This window comes from Suricata suricatta, chromosome 10 (assembly GCF_006229205.1).
Source record: "Suricata suricatta isolate VVHF042 chromosome 10, meerkat_22Aug2017_6uvM2_HiC, whole genome shotgun sequence".
In the NCBI taxonomy this organism is placed as follows: domain Eukaryota; kingdom Metazoa; phylum Chordata; class Mammalia; order Carnivora; family Herpestidae; genus Suricata; species Suricata suricatta.
The window spans coordinates 124,321,700-124,334,669 of NC_043709.1; the positions used below are offsets into that span (position 1 = coordinate 124,321,700).

Sequence of the window (12,970 nt, forward strand, 5' to 3'; positions counted from 1 at the left end):
AGTCATGTGACTTCAACCTCCAAAATATATAAATTAATTATTAACTAGTTGTTTTATAGGCTCACATCATGGTTTGTTTTTATTATTAATCTGAATCATTCTCACTTATTGTTTCTTCTAGGAATTCTTTTAGTTGGACCCCCAGGGACAGGAAAGACACTTCTTGCTCGAGCTGTGGCTGGAGAAGCTGATGTTCCTTTTTATTATGCTTCTGGATCAGAATTTGATGAGATGTTCGTGGGTGTGGGAGCCAGCCGCATAAGAAATCTATTTAGTATGTTTTAGGATCATCTTTCATACAATACCAAATTTTCTGACTTTTGGGGAAGAGGGCTTCTTAACCCTTTCTTTGCTGCGTGATTATGATGTATAGCTGACCGAGCCATTGTGGGGCTCTGGTTTTAGGTAATTTAATGTGTGAGCTAAAACAGAACTGTACCTTTCCCCCAAATAGAAGAGCTAAGAAGTGTGTTTGATGAGGTTGCAGTGTATTGTAAAACTGGGTTTTTTTTGTTGTCCTGTTCATTTTATTCGTTACTTTGATTGTATGAAATTAAGGAATAATTAGCCTCAGATCTGACTGAACATTATTTGTACAGTTGGGAGAATGAATACTCAAGTTGTTTCTGTTGTATATTATTCTGTATGATACAGTTTTTTGAGGCTCCTGTTCTTAAATCAGTTTTGAGAGAAAGACCTCCTTTTGTGTTGTTTCTCCCAAATGAATGTCTTTTGTTGGCTTTTGACAATCTTACAGGTTTTTCCTATGTATCATATTTTTATGATTTGGTTCAAAAAGTATTGATTTATATGGGGGTATAGCTCAGGGGTAGCGCATTTGACCGCAAAAAGTATTGATTTCATTAAACTTATTTGAATCTCTTCTGTTTTCCTAGGGGAAGCAAAAGCAAATGCTCCCTGTGTTATATTTATTGATGAATTGGATTCTGTTGGTGGAAAGCGAATTGAGTCTCCGATGCATCCATATTCAAGGCAGACAATAAATCAGCTTCTTGCTGAAATGGATGGGTAATTGAATCTTCCTCTGTCTTTGCAATAGGGTGGTATATTTGATAACATTCAAGAAATTGGAAAAAATGTAGATAACAGAGTAGTCCCTAGTGCAAGATGTTAAGACAAGCTGCATTCTCTATATGGTGTGTTTCCATTACTAACAGGGTAATTGATGTATCAGCTTATCTTTTTTTTATTTTTTTTTTAAATTTTTTTTTTTAATGCTTTATTTATTTTTGATACAGAAGAGACAGAGCATGAGAGGGGGAGGGTCAGAGAGAGGGAGACACAGAATCTGAAACAGGCTCCAGGCTCTGATCTAGCTGTCAGCACAGAGCCTGACACGGGGCTTGAACCCACGAATGTGAGATCTGACCTGAGCCGAAGTCGGAGGCTTAACCAACTGAGCCACCCAGGCGCCCCGATGTATCAACTTATCTTAATTGATGACCTCTACACCTTTTCATTAATTGTAGTTGACAGGAAAGTACTGAGAGTAATAGTCTCTTTGGAGATGTAAAGGGATTGTACACTGGTTTCTGCACAATTTGTGACTAGCTTTTAATGTTGTTGTGGATTAAAAGTTTGTATCAATTTTTATAATATAAAAAGCAAGAGGTGAGGCCACTTTGAAAGAAGCAAAAACTTCTTAAAACCACATCAGGCAGTTTGAAACCAAAATAGCAAGTCTAGGAGCACATCATTTGAATTGGTAAACTTGAGAATAAGTTTTCACAAATTGTCTGGTCCCCAAGCCTTTTCCGTCAGGTCATCCCTTCCTAAGTAGAACACGTATTATCAAGATCTGTAATCATCGATGACTTTGTGCTTGTTGTTTGCCGTTTTATTGAAGTATTCTAGCCTGATAACGTTTGTTTCAAAAAATAATAGAGATGTTTTATCACCTTGGGTATAAAAAAGATCAGTGCCTTTTCTGTTACTAAAATTAATGATAAACAGTTTTGTGTCGAGCATTTCTATACGTATACTGTTTTAAATTTCAGTGAAAATGTACTTTTTTTCTTTTTTGATAGTTTTAAGCCCAATGAAGGAGTTATCATCATAGGAGCCACAAACTTCCCAGAGGCATTAGATAAGTAAGTATTGAAAGACTTCTTTTGATAAGTAGTGATCATTCTAGAACAGGGAAGAACTTTAGAAGAGAAGGAAGCCCACCAGAAAACGTCACATATGATTCCATTTGTTTGATGTCCCCAATAAATAAATCCATAGCAACAGAAAGTAAAATAGTGGTTGGTGCCAGAGGGTGGGAAGGATGGGGAGTGACTCTTGGTGGCTGTGGGGTTTCTTTTGGGGGAGGGGAATAAATATATTTATTATTTACTAATTTATTATTTATGATTTATTATTTAATAGTTCAAATTAGATAGTTGATATCTGTATAACTGAATATATTAAAAACCACTGGATTATCTACTTTGAGTTCTGTGATATGCTAATTATGTCTCAGTAGAGCTGTTAAATGAATCTTTTGACAAATTTTATATCAGAAAATCTTGGGGGTGGTGACCATTTGTAAAATAGAACTTACAGTTTTACCTTTTTGTTGCTTTTATCATAAAAGTTACTCTTATTTTCTTTTTTAATATATTTATTTATTTTTGAGAGAGGGAGAGCGAGAATCTCAAACAGGCTCAGCACTGTTAGCTCAGATCCCAGCACGGGACTTGAACTCAACTGTGAGGTCATTACGTGAACTGAAATCCATACAATACATTCAATGGACTGAGCCACCCAGGCACCCCTATGTTACTCATATTTTTTCTAAGTTTATTTCTTTTTGAGAAAAAGAGGTGGGAGAGAATTGGAGGGGCAGAGAAAGAAAGGGAGACACATAATCCAAAACAGGCTCCTCCAGCCCTGAGCTGTCAGTGCAGAGCCCAACACAGGACTCAGACCCATGAACCGGGAGATCATGACCTGATTGATTCCTTGGTTGACTGACTTGCATGTTTTTATTTGAGGGTTGTTTCCTATCTATCTATATCAACTTCGTTCTGCCTTCTGGTTATTCAAACTGTTATTTGAGGCATGTTTTTAATTTTTTTTTATGTTTTATTTATTTTAACTTTTGTTATTGTTTATTTATTTTTGATAGAGATAGAGTACAAATGGGGAAGGGGCAGACAGAGAGGGAGACACAGAAACTGAAGCAGGATCCAGGCCAGATCTGAGCTGTCAGCACAGAGCACGAAGCGGGGCCTGAACCCACGAACCAGGAGATCATGACTTGAGTCAAAGTTTGAAACTTACCCTCCCAGATGAACCTCATGTTTTGTTTGTTTGTTTATTTAAAAACATTTTTATGGGTTTTTTTTTTTTTTTAGAGAGAGAAGGAGAGACACAGTGTGAGTGGTGGAGGGGCAGAGAGAGAGAGAGGGAGACACAGTATGAAACAGGCTCCAGGCTTTGAGCTGTCAGCACAAGCCCAGTGCGGAGCTTGAGCCCACAAACTGTGGATCATGACCTGAGTCGAATTCAGAAGCTTAACCGACTCACCCACCCAGGTGTCCCTTGAGCCATGTTTTTAAAGGAGTTATGTGAATATTTATGTTCAGAACTCCACAATCTAAGGTGAAGTAGGTGATGGGAACTAAGGAGTACATATGTGATGAGCACTGGGTAATATGGAATTATTGAATCACTTATTGTATACCTGAAACTAATAAAGCCCCATATATTAACTATAGTAGAATTAAAATTTAAATCTCCAAATCTCCAGTCTAACTTCAGTTGCTATTGTCTGTCCATCTTGTCTTTAGAGTGTCGGTCACATTTAACTGGACCTTCAGCACAGTCACATTATTAATTAATATTTTCTTTTTATATTCTCCCTTCAGTGCCTTAATACGTCCTGGTCGTTTTGACATGCAAGTTACAGTTCCAAGACCAGATGTGAAAGGTCGAACAGAAATTTTGAAGTGGTATCTCAATAAAATAAAGTTTGATCAGTGTACGTCTAATTCTGTTAACACCAACTTTATTATCATCTGTATAAAAACCATTAATATTTCATTCCACACTGCTTGTAATCCTTACTTGATAGATGTCTCAAAAGATGAGTTTGTTTCATGTGTCCTTTTTTCTCTCCACTTATGTGTCCTTTTAAAAGTTCACTTCTTGTTGTATATGCAAGATTCCATCATTTGAATCCAGATTCTAAAGGAAGTTTTCTTGCAAGTATTCAATACTTGAAGACAAGTTTATGTATAAATGCCTTTAAGATGAATGAGAATATGAAATACTAGAAAGCATATATAATCACTTTGGGTCTGAAAGAGGCAAACTAAAACAACACATGAAAATATTATGGACTCAATGATAAACATGACTATTAAGCTGTAGTATTTTCAAAGATAGGTAAAATAATTTGTTAAACCAAATATGTTTCCTATAATAAGGAGAGCTTTAATAAATGTACATGTAATACTAAATACTTATGTATAAAGTATTTTAAGATGAAATTCAGAAAATAAAATGTGAGTATACTTTATCAGTTTGTGGCTAGGCTAGTGACGACTTTAGTCATAATTTGAAGGTTTATAAATCATGCCTGGCAACTCTACATTTCCTTGTTTTCCACAAAGTTATTTAAATGTAAGAACTTTTGTGATTTGTCCAGTTGGCAGTATTAATAGTATATTTAATGGCAGTTTTGACTTTTTTCCTCTAGAATTTACTAAAGTGAGTTTATTTTGTAGTTGCAGTGACATAAATATTTTTAAGTTCTAGTTGAGGATAGATTTCTTTTTCTTTTGGAATATGAGTTGTTTGTGAAGAGCTGTTTTGGAATTTTCATGTTGTCTCCTATTTTTGTAGCTGTTGACCCAGAAATCATAGCTCGAGGCACTGTTGGCTTTTCTGGAGCAGAGTTGGAGAATCTTGTGAACCAGGCTGCATTAAAGGCAGCTGTCGATGGAAAAGAGATGGTTACCATGAAGGAACTAGAGTTTTCCAAAGATAAAATTCTAATGGGTAGGTTTTCTCTCTCCCTCTCTTTTCCTGACTTACCCTGTTCATTATGTTAGAGAATAAAGTCTTCTTTTTGAGAAAAAGGTTATAAAAAAAGAAAGGTACAGGAGCAAGAAAATATATACTCAGAAATAGGTATACAATTGGGCCTCTTAGAGAACAAATATAGTTTGTATGATTATGCTGTTTGGGGGGCCAGGATATCATGTGTTTCTTATCAGATATTTCTGATAAAAGAATAATTTACCTGGGGTACCTGGGTGGCAGAGTTGGTTAGGCATCCAACTCTTGATTCCGGTTCAGGTCATGATCTCACAGTGTGTGACGTCATGCCCCGCGTCGGGCTCTATGCTGAGAGCATGGAAACTGCTTGGTATTCTCAGTCTCCCTCTCTCTCTGCCCCTCCTGTGCTTGCATGGACCTGCCATCTCTCTCTCAAATGAACTTTAAAAAAAAGAATAATTTACTAATTTTCAGTATTTGCATTTAAATCTTGATTGACTTCAAAACAGGTTAGGACATTCCTGTTAAAATTTAAATTTATCGGGCGCCTGGGTGGCTCAGTCGCTTATGCAGCCAACTTCGGCTCAGGTCATGATCTCACAGTTTATGTGTTCGAGCCCCACGTCGGGTTCAATGCTGACAGTTCAGAACCTGGAGCCTGTCTTCAGATTCTGTTTCCCCCTCTCTCTCTGCCCCTCCCCTGCATACACTCTGTCTCTCAAAATTAAATGTTAAAAAAAATTTTTTTAATTTTATTTTCTAGAATTAAACTTACCTTGTTGGTAGTTAGGATTAAGAGGATAGCTCTTACAATTCTGTCACATGGCACGTTGTTTAAAATATTATTTATATTAAGGCATGTGACACTAAGAATTACCTAAGGGCAAATGGGTTTTATTCATCTAATCATAACTTCCTAATGGAATAATTTTGTTCAATTAAATTTTTATCCTTAGGGCCTGAACGTAGGAGTGTGGAGATTGATAACAAAAACAAAACCATCACGGCATATCATGAATCTGGTCATGCTATTATTGCATATTACACTAAGGATGCAATGCCAATAAACAAAGCTACAATCATGCCACGAGGCCCGACCCTTGGACACGTAAGTATTTTGTAGTTGTTTTTTTTTTCTTTCGAATAGCACTCTTCAGAGGCTAATGGGCGAAATTGTTGGTGAAAATAATTTAAAAGAAAATTCAACTAATTCCTCAATTTGTTGATCACTTTCTTCTGAACCATCGTGAAATCAGATATTGTGAAATTTATCTGCCTATAAAGAATATTAGTATTTCAGACAATATATGTTTACATTATGAAGTTTAAATCTGGAATGACAACAAAGGATCATTCTTTTTTTTTTTGTTTTGCCTTTTAAACCAGTTTGGCAGTTTCTGTCTTTTTTTTTTTTTAATGTTTATTTGTTTTTGAGAGACAAGAGAGACAGCATGAGCAGGGGAGGGCCAGAGAGAGAGGAAAGTACAGAATCTGAAGCAGGCTCCGGGCTCTGAGCTATCAGATGCGGGGCTTGAACACATGAACCATGAGATCGTGACCTGAGGTGAAGCCAGACGCTCAACCGACTGAGCCACCCAGGCGCCCCTGTCTTTTTTTTTTTAATAGTTTATTGTCAAATTGGTTTCCATGTAACACCCGGTGCTCTTCCCCACAAGTGCCCTCCTCCATCACGACCACCTCTTTTCCCCCTCCCCAAAGGATCATTCTTAAATAAGTAACTGCTCTTTTGCCTCCACAGAGAAACTGTGTTGGTTGTTTGAGACAGTTTCTAAGATTTTTCTCATTGAGTACAAGTCTCATTCTCCTGTCTTTTGAATGATAGGCATTGTATGCATTTTTGTGTACCTGGAGGTAAGTTTTTCCTGTTGCAGCATTATCTGTATTACATATAAAATAAGCCTTTGCTTTATAATAATTTTTCTTATTTGTGTATTGCCAGTTTTGTCATCAGGCAGCCGATGACCATCTCTGCTAAATGTCTTAGAGCTGTCAGCTTCATGATTTTACGTACAAGAGTGGCAGCCAGACGATACTTATGATTATTATTAATATAAGTATTTCAGACTGTGTCTCAAGTGTTTCTTTGTTTCCGATCGTCTAGGTGTCCCTGTTGCCGGAGAATGACAGATGGAACGAGACTAGGGCCCAGCTGCTCGCCCAGATGGACGTCAGCATGGGCGGGAGAGTGGCCGAGGAGCTTATATTTGGAACCGAACATATCACGACAGGTTGGCCGTCAAGAAGGGCTTTTGTTGAAATTATGTTTGCTGATTGAAAGATATTTTTTTAAACGTTGAGTTCTTTATATATTTTTAAATTTTAGGTGCTTCCAGTGATTTTGATAATGCAACTAAAATAGCAAAGCGGATGGTTACCAAATTTGGAATGAGTGAAAAGGTAACAGCTACTTAACAGTTTTTTTAATGTTTATTTATTTTTGAGAGAGAGACAGTGTGAGCAGGGGAGGGGCAGAGCGTGAGCAGGGGAGGGGCAGAGAGAGAGGGAGACACACACCCCGAAGCAGGTTCCAGACTCCGAGCTGTCAGCGCAGCTCTTGGCATGGGGCTTGACCTCATGAACTGTGAGATCATGCCCTGAGTTGAAGTCTGATGCTTCACTGACTGAGCCACCCAGGCGCCCAAATAATAGCTAATTTTAATTCTTCCCTGTGGGTCAAGTGACGATTTGCCAACTGTCTCATTATAAACTGATAACATTTACTTTTCCCCTGTCTCATTCCAAGTAGATTTGTCACAGCTTATTCTAAACTAAATGATGTTTTCTGAGTGATAGAATTTAGTGTCTCCTTCCGTTCTGGCTGCTTGGACAGTAACAGGTAGTGTCTCATGAGCTGAGCAGATGACGGGGTCTTCTATCTCTGTTCATAGGACATAAAATACCTCCTTGCTGGGCTTCCTCACGTTACCCTTTCCACATATTTCACTTTCCTACTTTATCACTGTGGCTTCATGAAGCACTTCTGATACACTGCATTGTGGATTTCTAGATTTGGAATCGCTTGGGAAGGTTTTCCAAGAAGGTGCTCAGAATCATACTTAGAGTTTTAATTTCTTCACTTGCTCATACTTTTAATTTTAGTCTTATACTTTCAGAAGAGTAAAGAAGGTTTTTGCCCTCAAGATGTTTTTAGATGGAATTTCTTCCTTTCCCCCATAATGTTTCCTTAAGTATAGGAGTAGTACTTCCTCTGTTATTTTTACTAGTGATTTAGGGGGTTTTTTTGGTACTATTTCTTTCTTATTTGTTTCAGCTTGGAGTTATGACCTACAGTGACACAGGGAAACTGAGTCCAGAAACTCAATCTGCTATTGAACAAGAAATTAGAATCCTTCTAAGGGTAATGGTCATATTTTTCTATGCTTATGTATCTATCTAGTCATAACTAAATCATAAGGTACCTCCACATGATATTGGTTGTCCTCTATTCTTCAGAAATGTCACTAGATATAATCAAGATAAGAAGTGCACCATTGCGACTATGATTTTAATAATGTTGTTTGGGAGCCTCTGGTTTTGGAGTGGACCTTTATTTTATTCTGGCCATAGGCTATAAATGGTTTATATCAATAATTATAAATACTGTACTTGACCTGTAAACCAGACTGTTGTTAGAATGGGGGTATTGCTGGAGTCTTTATTGGTATATCCTTCTGACATATACATTATTCAACAAATATTATTTGCTTTGTGAAGCTGTGTGCTTCTACTGAGAATGAAGAACAAAGGTCTTTGAAAACAAAAAGTCTTTTTTATTCCAGTGTCCATGAGCTGTAGAGTTGTATGTGCTGTTTACTGAGAAAACACTGATGATGGCCTCACATTGGGGAAGTGTCTAGATCACAAGCTCCGTTTTATACATGTTGAAGTTGAAATGTCTTAGTGAAGATTTCAAGTCATGTGAGATACACGGGTCTGGTGCTTAGTGCAGAGGTTGGATGTGTGCATCCCATGTGGACATGCACGATGGCAGGTTTTGGAATGGGAAAGACTGAGCAAAATGCCAGAAGTCTAGTAGTGAATGAGCACTGTCATGAGGGTTGGAGACAGCAACGTGAAGGCTATTGAAGAGGGCTGCATAGGCAGATGGTGTAAACTTCAAAGAGTCTTGCTTGATGGAATGGTCTGGCAATGGCAGAAGGAACAAAGAACTCAGCTCTGTACCCTGAAATGTCTGGGATAAGAATGAATTAATAACTGTCACTTGAGGGCTTAGGAGTCTCCCCAGGAGGGCCAGGGTTTATTTTAAAAAAATTTTTTTTAATGTTTCTTTATTTTTGAGACAGAGAAACAGAGCATGAGCCAGGGACGGGCAGAGAGAGAGGGAGACACAGAATCTGAAGCAGGATCCAGGCTCTGAGTGGTCAGCACAGAGTCCGACGCAGGGCTCAGGCTCACAAACCGCCCAATTATGACCTGAGCCGAAGTGGGACGCTTAACCGACTGAGCCACCCAGGCGCCTCTAGGAGGGCCAGGTTTTGATTAACTCAAGAGGGTAGAAGAAATGCTTTAAAGGAAGCTAAGTATATGAAAAGTTTACATAATGGAAATGTGTATGTATTTTGGAAGAGAAAGTTTATCTGCCTTCCCAGAAACTTCATTCTCCTTCTTTTATTGTTTATGTTATTTTGATTAAATTATACTCTAGTATTCCTAGAGAATTAGAAATAGTCTTTTTTGCTCTAATACATTTCCGAAAACTTAACAAACATAATAAGAAAATTGGATTCTTTTTCTGAAACGGTAAGATTAGTGAGGCACTTTCAACTTGATTGCACATTGTTATTAAGGGAAATGATTACTACTTAGTAACATTTTAGGTTCAATATATGAAACTTAAAAGTATAAAGACCTAATAGTCGTCTTGCATGTTACAATGTAAGAGTTTCGTTCCAGCAGAGTTTTTAAAGTTATTACTAGTTCATCCTTGATTATTCGTTCTAATATTCCATGATAATTTATAATACTTTACACTTTCCTGGATTTTGATTATTTCACTCGAACATAAGAGCTTCGTTCAGAATGTCTTTTGATGTCTATTTAATCGTTGTGTTATGTTTCTGTGACCTGTCTTCTTGGTGTTGGTAGATTGATTTTACAGTGTCATAGGTGTCACAGACTGACAATGAGTTGTTACTAAGGAAAATCCAGAAAAGTAGATCTTTTCTGGCCATTTCGAGTGTATAAATGGGTGAAATCTCACAAGCGAAAGGAATAAAACCTTCCTTTCCTTTTTCACATGTATATTGAATAGAGAAGTGATTTCTTTGTTCACAGACCTTATTTTAAAAGTAAGTAAGTACCATCTGTACTTTTATATCTTTAAGTCACTCTTTATCTAAGTAGTTCTCTGTTATCCATGTGGTAGCTTTTGAGGGTAAGAATAGAACATTTGTTTCTTACGATTTTTGCTTCTCCTTTCAGCCTCTTAGATACCTGCTTTTTCCGTTTCAGGATTCATATGAACGAGCGAAACACATCTTGAAGACTCATGCAAAAGAGCATAAGAATCTGGCAGAAGCTTTACTAACCTATGAGACTCTGGATGCCAAAGAGATTCAAATTGTTCTTGAGGGAAAGAAATTGGAAGTGAGATGATAACTCTTACAATAGATGCATTGCTGTTTTTACTGCAAGAATATCTAAGGGGCATTTCCGTAGTCTCCTCTTGCAATGCTTTTCTCCCATTCTTGACTCAGTATCATCTCTCAGGGTTCTCTCGTCAGTCTTTTGTCACATTTAATCTAATTTTGGTTACTCTCATGATGATACCTATTGCAAACTATCAACCCATAGTAAATATGTTAAAAGAAAATAAAGAACTTTTAAGATTGAAAACAGCTTGTTGACCAATGTCAGTCAGTTATTAAGTGGAAAATAAGTAACGATTTTATGGTTGGTTCCTCTACTAGATGTGAATAAAAATTGTGCCTTTAGCTCTTGGTAAGTATTTTTACTTGGCAGTGTAAAATTGTCTAAGGATTGTCTTTGTTTTTAGGTAGTCCCATTTATCTTTGATAAAAAATGATGCCATTTGGCTGTTGGTGAACCATTATAGGTCAGTGGAAGCTCATTGAGATGTGCTTAATTATGCTCCAGATTGTACAAATATAAAATAGTTTTGTTTTTGTTTGTCAAAGAGTAGAGAATTGTAAACATACAGCTATAATCAGAATTCAAATGATTATAACCTTTTTAGAAAAGCAGCTTGCAGTTTCATGGTCTTTTTCTTTTTTAACATCATTATCACTCTTACTAATGAAATTTATTTCAAAGCAGTAAGTATCTTGTTAAATAAAAAGTAACTCACTTCAAATTCTGAATAACTATATAATTATGCTTGATATTGAAAGAAAAATTAACCCCAAATCTCAGTCCCTTCAAAGTGAACTTTGAATTACCCTGCGTTAGAAATGAAAAGTTGTATTTGCTTTTCATCCAGCTCTGTGAATATGAACGTGTTACAGGATTTGCAGATGACTTTATTTAACTCAATAGAAAAATTATTTTAGAGCTCACTGTATTGGTTTTACAGCCAAATTTTATTCTTGGTGTGATTTTATTAAAATTACCTACAATTTTCTAATAACTTTTAAGCTGTATATGGTCTTTATTGAAGAGGTTGATAGAGGGAGTTTGCTGTACAATAAATATCCTTGCCTCTTTTTTATGTAATTTAAAATTTGATCTAATTTCAAATTTATACCAAAATAATAAAAGGAACTCCTATATACCATTGGTCCAGGTACACTATCCCATTTGTTAATTGCCCACCTCCCTCTCTCCCTTTCTTTTCTTCCCTTCTCCTTCCCTCTCCCTCTTTCTATATATATATGTATGTATGTATGTTCACGTCTTTGTGTGGGTGCATGTTTTTATTTTTCGTGGATAGACTTCTAGTATGGAAATTGCTAGGTCATGTAGTAAGTTTCTGTTTACGTTTTTGAGAGCCTGATGAACTGCTTCTGCATTATTCTCCACATCTTCTACAGTATTTCTAGTCTGTCTTATTGATATAAGTTGTTTTTAAACCTCCTATTGTGCTTTTTGTTTCCTGTTTTTCTCATATCTGAAGAGATCTTTTAATCTTCGTTTTTTGAGTTACATCTTAGTGGTTGATCTAGGGATAACTGTGTGCATCTTAACTTACCAGTCTATTTTAATTCTGGTAAAATGTAGGAACTTTGTTTCCGTAAGTCTCATTTTCTTCTCTGCTCTTATTTTCATATGTTACATCTGCGCATGTTACAGCAACTCAACAATACAGTAATGTAACTAGTGCTTTATATAATCTTATTTTTCAGTCTCTATCTGAGACTGTTTTATTATTTTGCCTTTGTTTTTCGGTGGGGGGGGATAGTTTTGCTGGGTACAGAGTATGTGGTTGATGTTCTTTTTCTTTAATCATTTTGAATATGTTATCCCACAGACTCCTGGCTTCCATTATTTTTTGTAAGACATTATATGTTAATTGTAACTTTGGTCTCCTTTTGTGATAGGTTTTTTTTCTCTTGCTGATTTCAAGGTTTTGTTTTGTTTTTCCCTTGTCATTTACCAGTTTGAATAGGATGATGTGTTCAGGTCAGGATCTCCTTGTGTATTTCCTAGATGGGATTTATTGAGCTTGTGGATCTGTAGATTAATATTTTTCATCAAATTTAAGCATTTTTTGGCCATTATGTCTTCAAATACACTTATCTGACCTTTTCTGTGTCTTCTTTCTGGGATTCTTCTTACATGTGTGTTGGCACGCTTAATGCTAATCCAGTCTCTGAGGCCTTGTTTGTTTCCTTCATTGTTTTTTCTCCCTGTCTTCTTGAGATTGAATAATTTCTGTTGATTCTTAAGTTCACAGATATTTCTGCCATCTCAAATCAATTGAATTTTCCATTTCAGGTACTGTACTTTTTTGCTCTAAGTT

General features: G+C 36.5%; 1 protein-coding gene across 2 annotated transcripts in view; it reads left to right on the forward strand.

Moving 5' to 3' along the window:
* YME1L1 (YME1 like 1 ATPase) overlaps positions 1-11,638 on the forward strand; it is a 49,395-nt gene extending 37,757 nt beyond the window's left edge. For both annotated transcript variants that reach the window (XM_029953799.1, XM_029953800.1), the window contains exons 10-19: positions 122-274; positions 897-1,029; positions 2,049-2,111; positions 3,876-3,988; positions 4,855-5,010; positions 5,967-6,118; positions 7,133-7,259; positions 7,355-7,428; positions 8,303-8,389; positions 10,504-11,638. In XM_029953799.1, coding sequence (XP_029809659.1) covers positions 122-274; positions 897-1,029; positions 2,049-2,111; positions 3,876-3,988; positions 4,855-5,010; positions 5,967-6,118; positions 7,133-7,259; positions 7,355-7,428; positions 8,303-8,389; positions 10,504-10,647 — 1,202 coding nt within the window. In that variant the 3' untranslated portion in view covers positions 10,648-11,638. The remainder of the gene's footprint in view (positions 1-121; positions 275-896; positions 1,030-2,048; positions 2,112-3,875; positions 3,989-4,854; positions 5,011-5,966; positions 6,119-7,132; positions 7,260-7,354; positions 7,429-8,302; positions 8,390-10,503) is intronic.
* Positions 11,639-12,970: the final 1,332 nt, after the last annotated feature.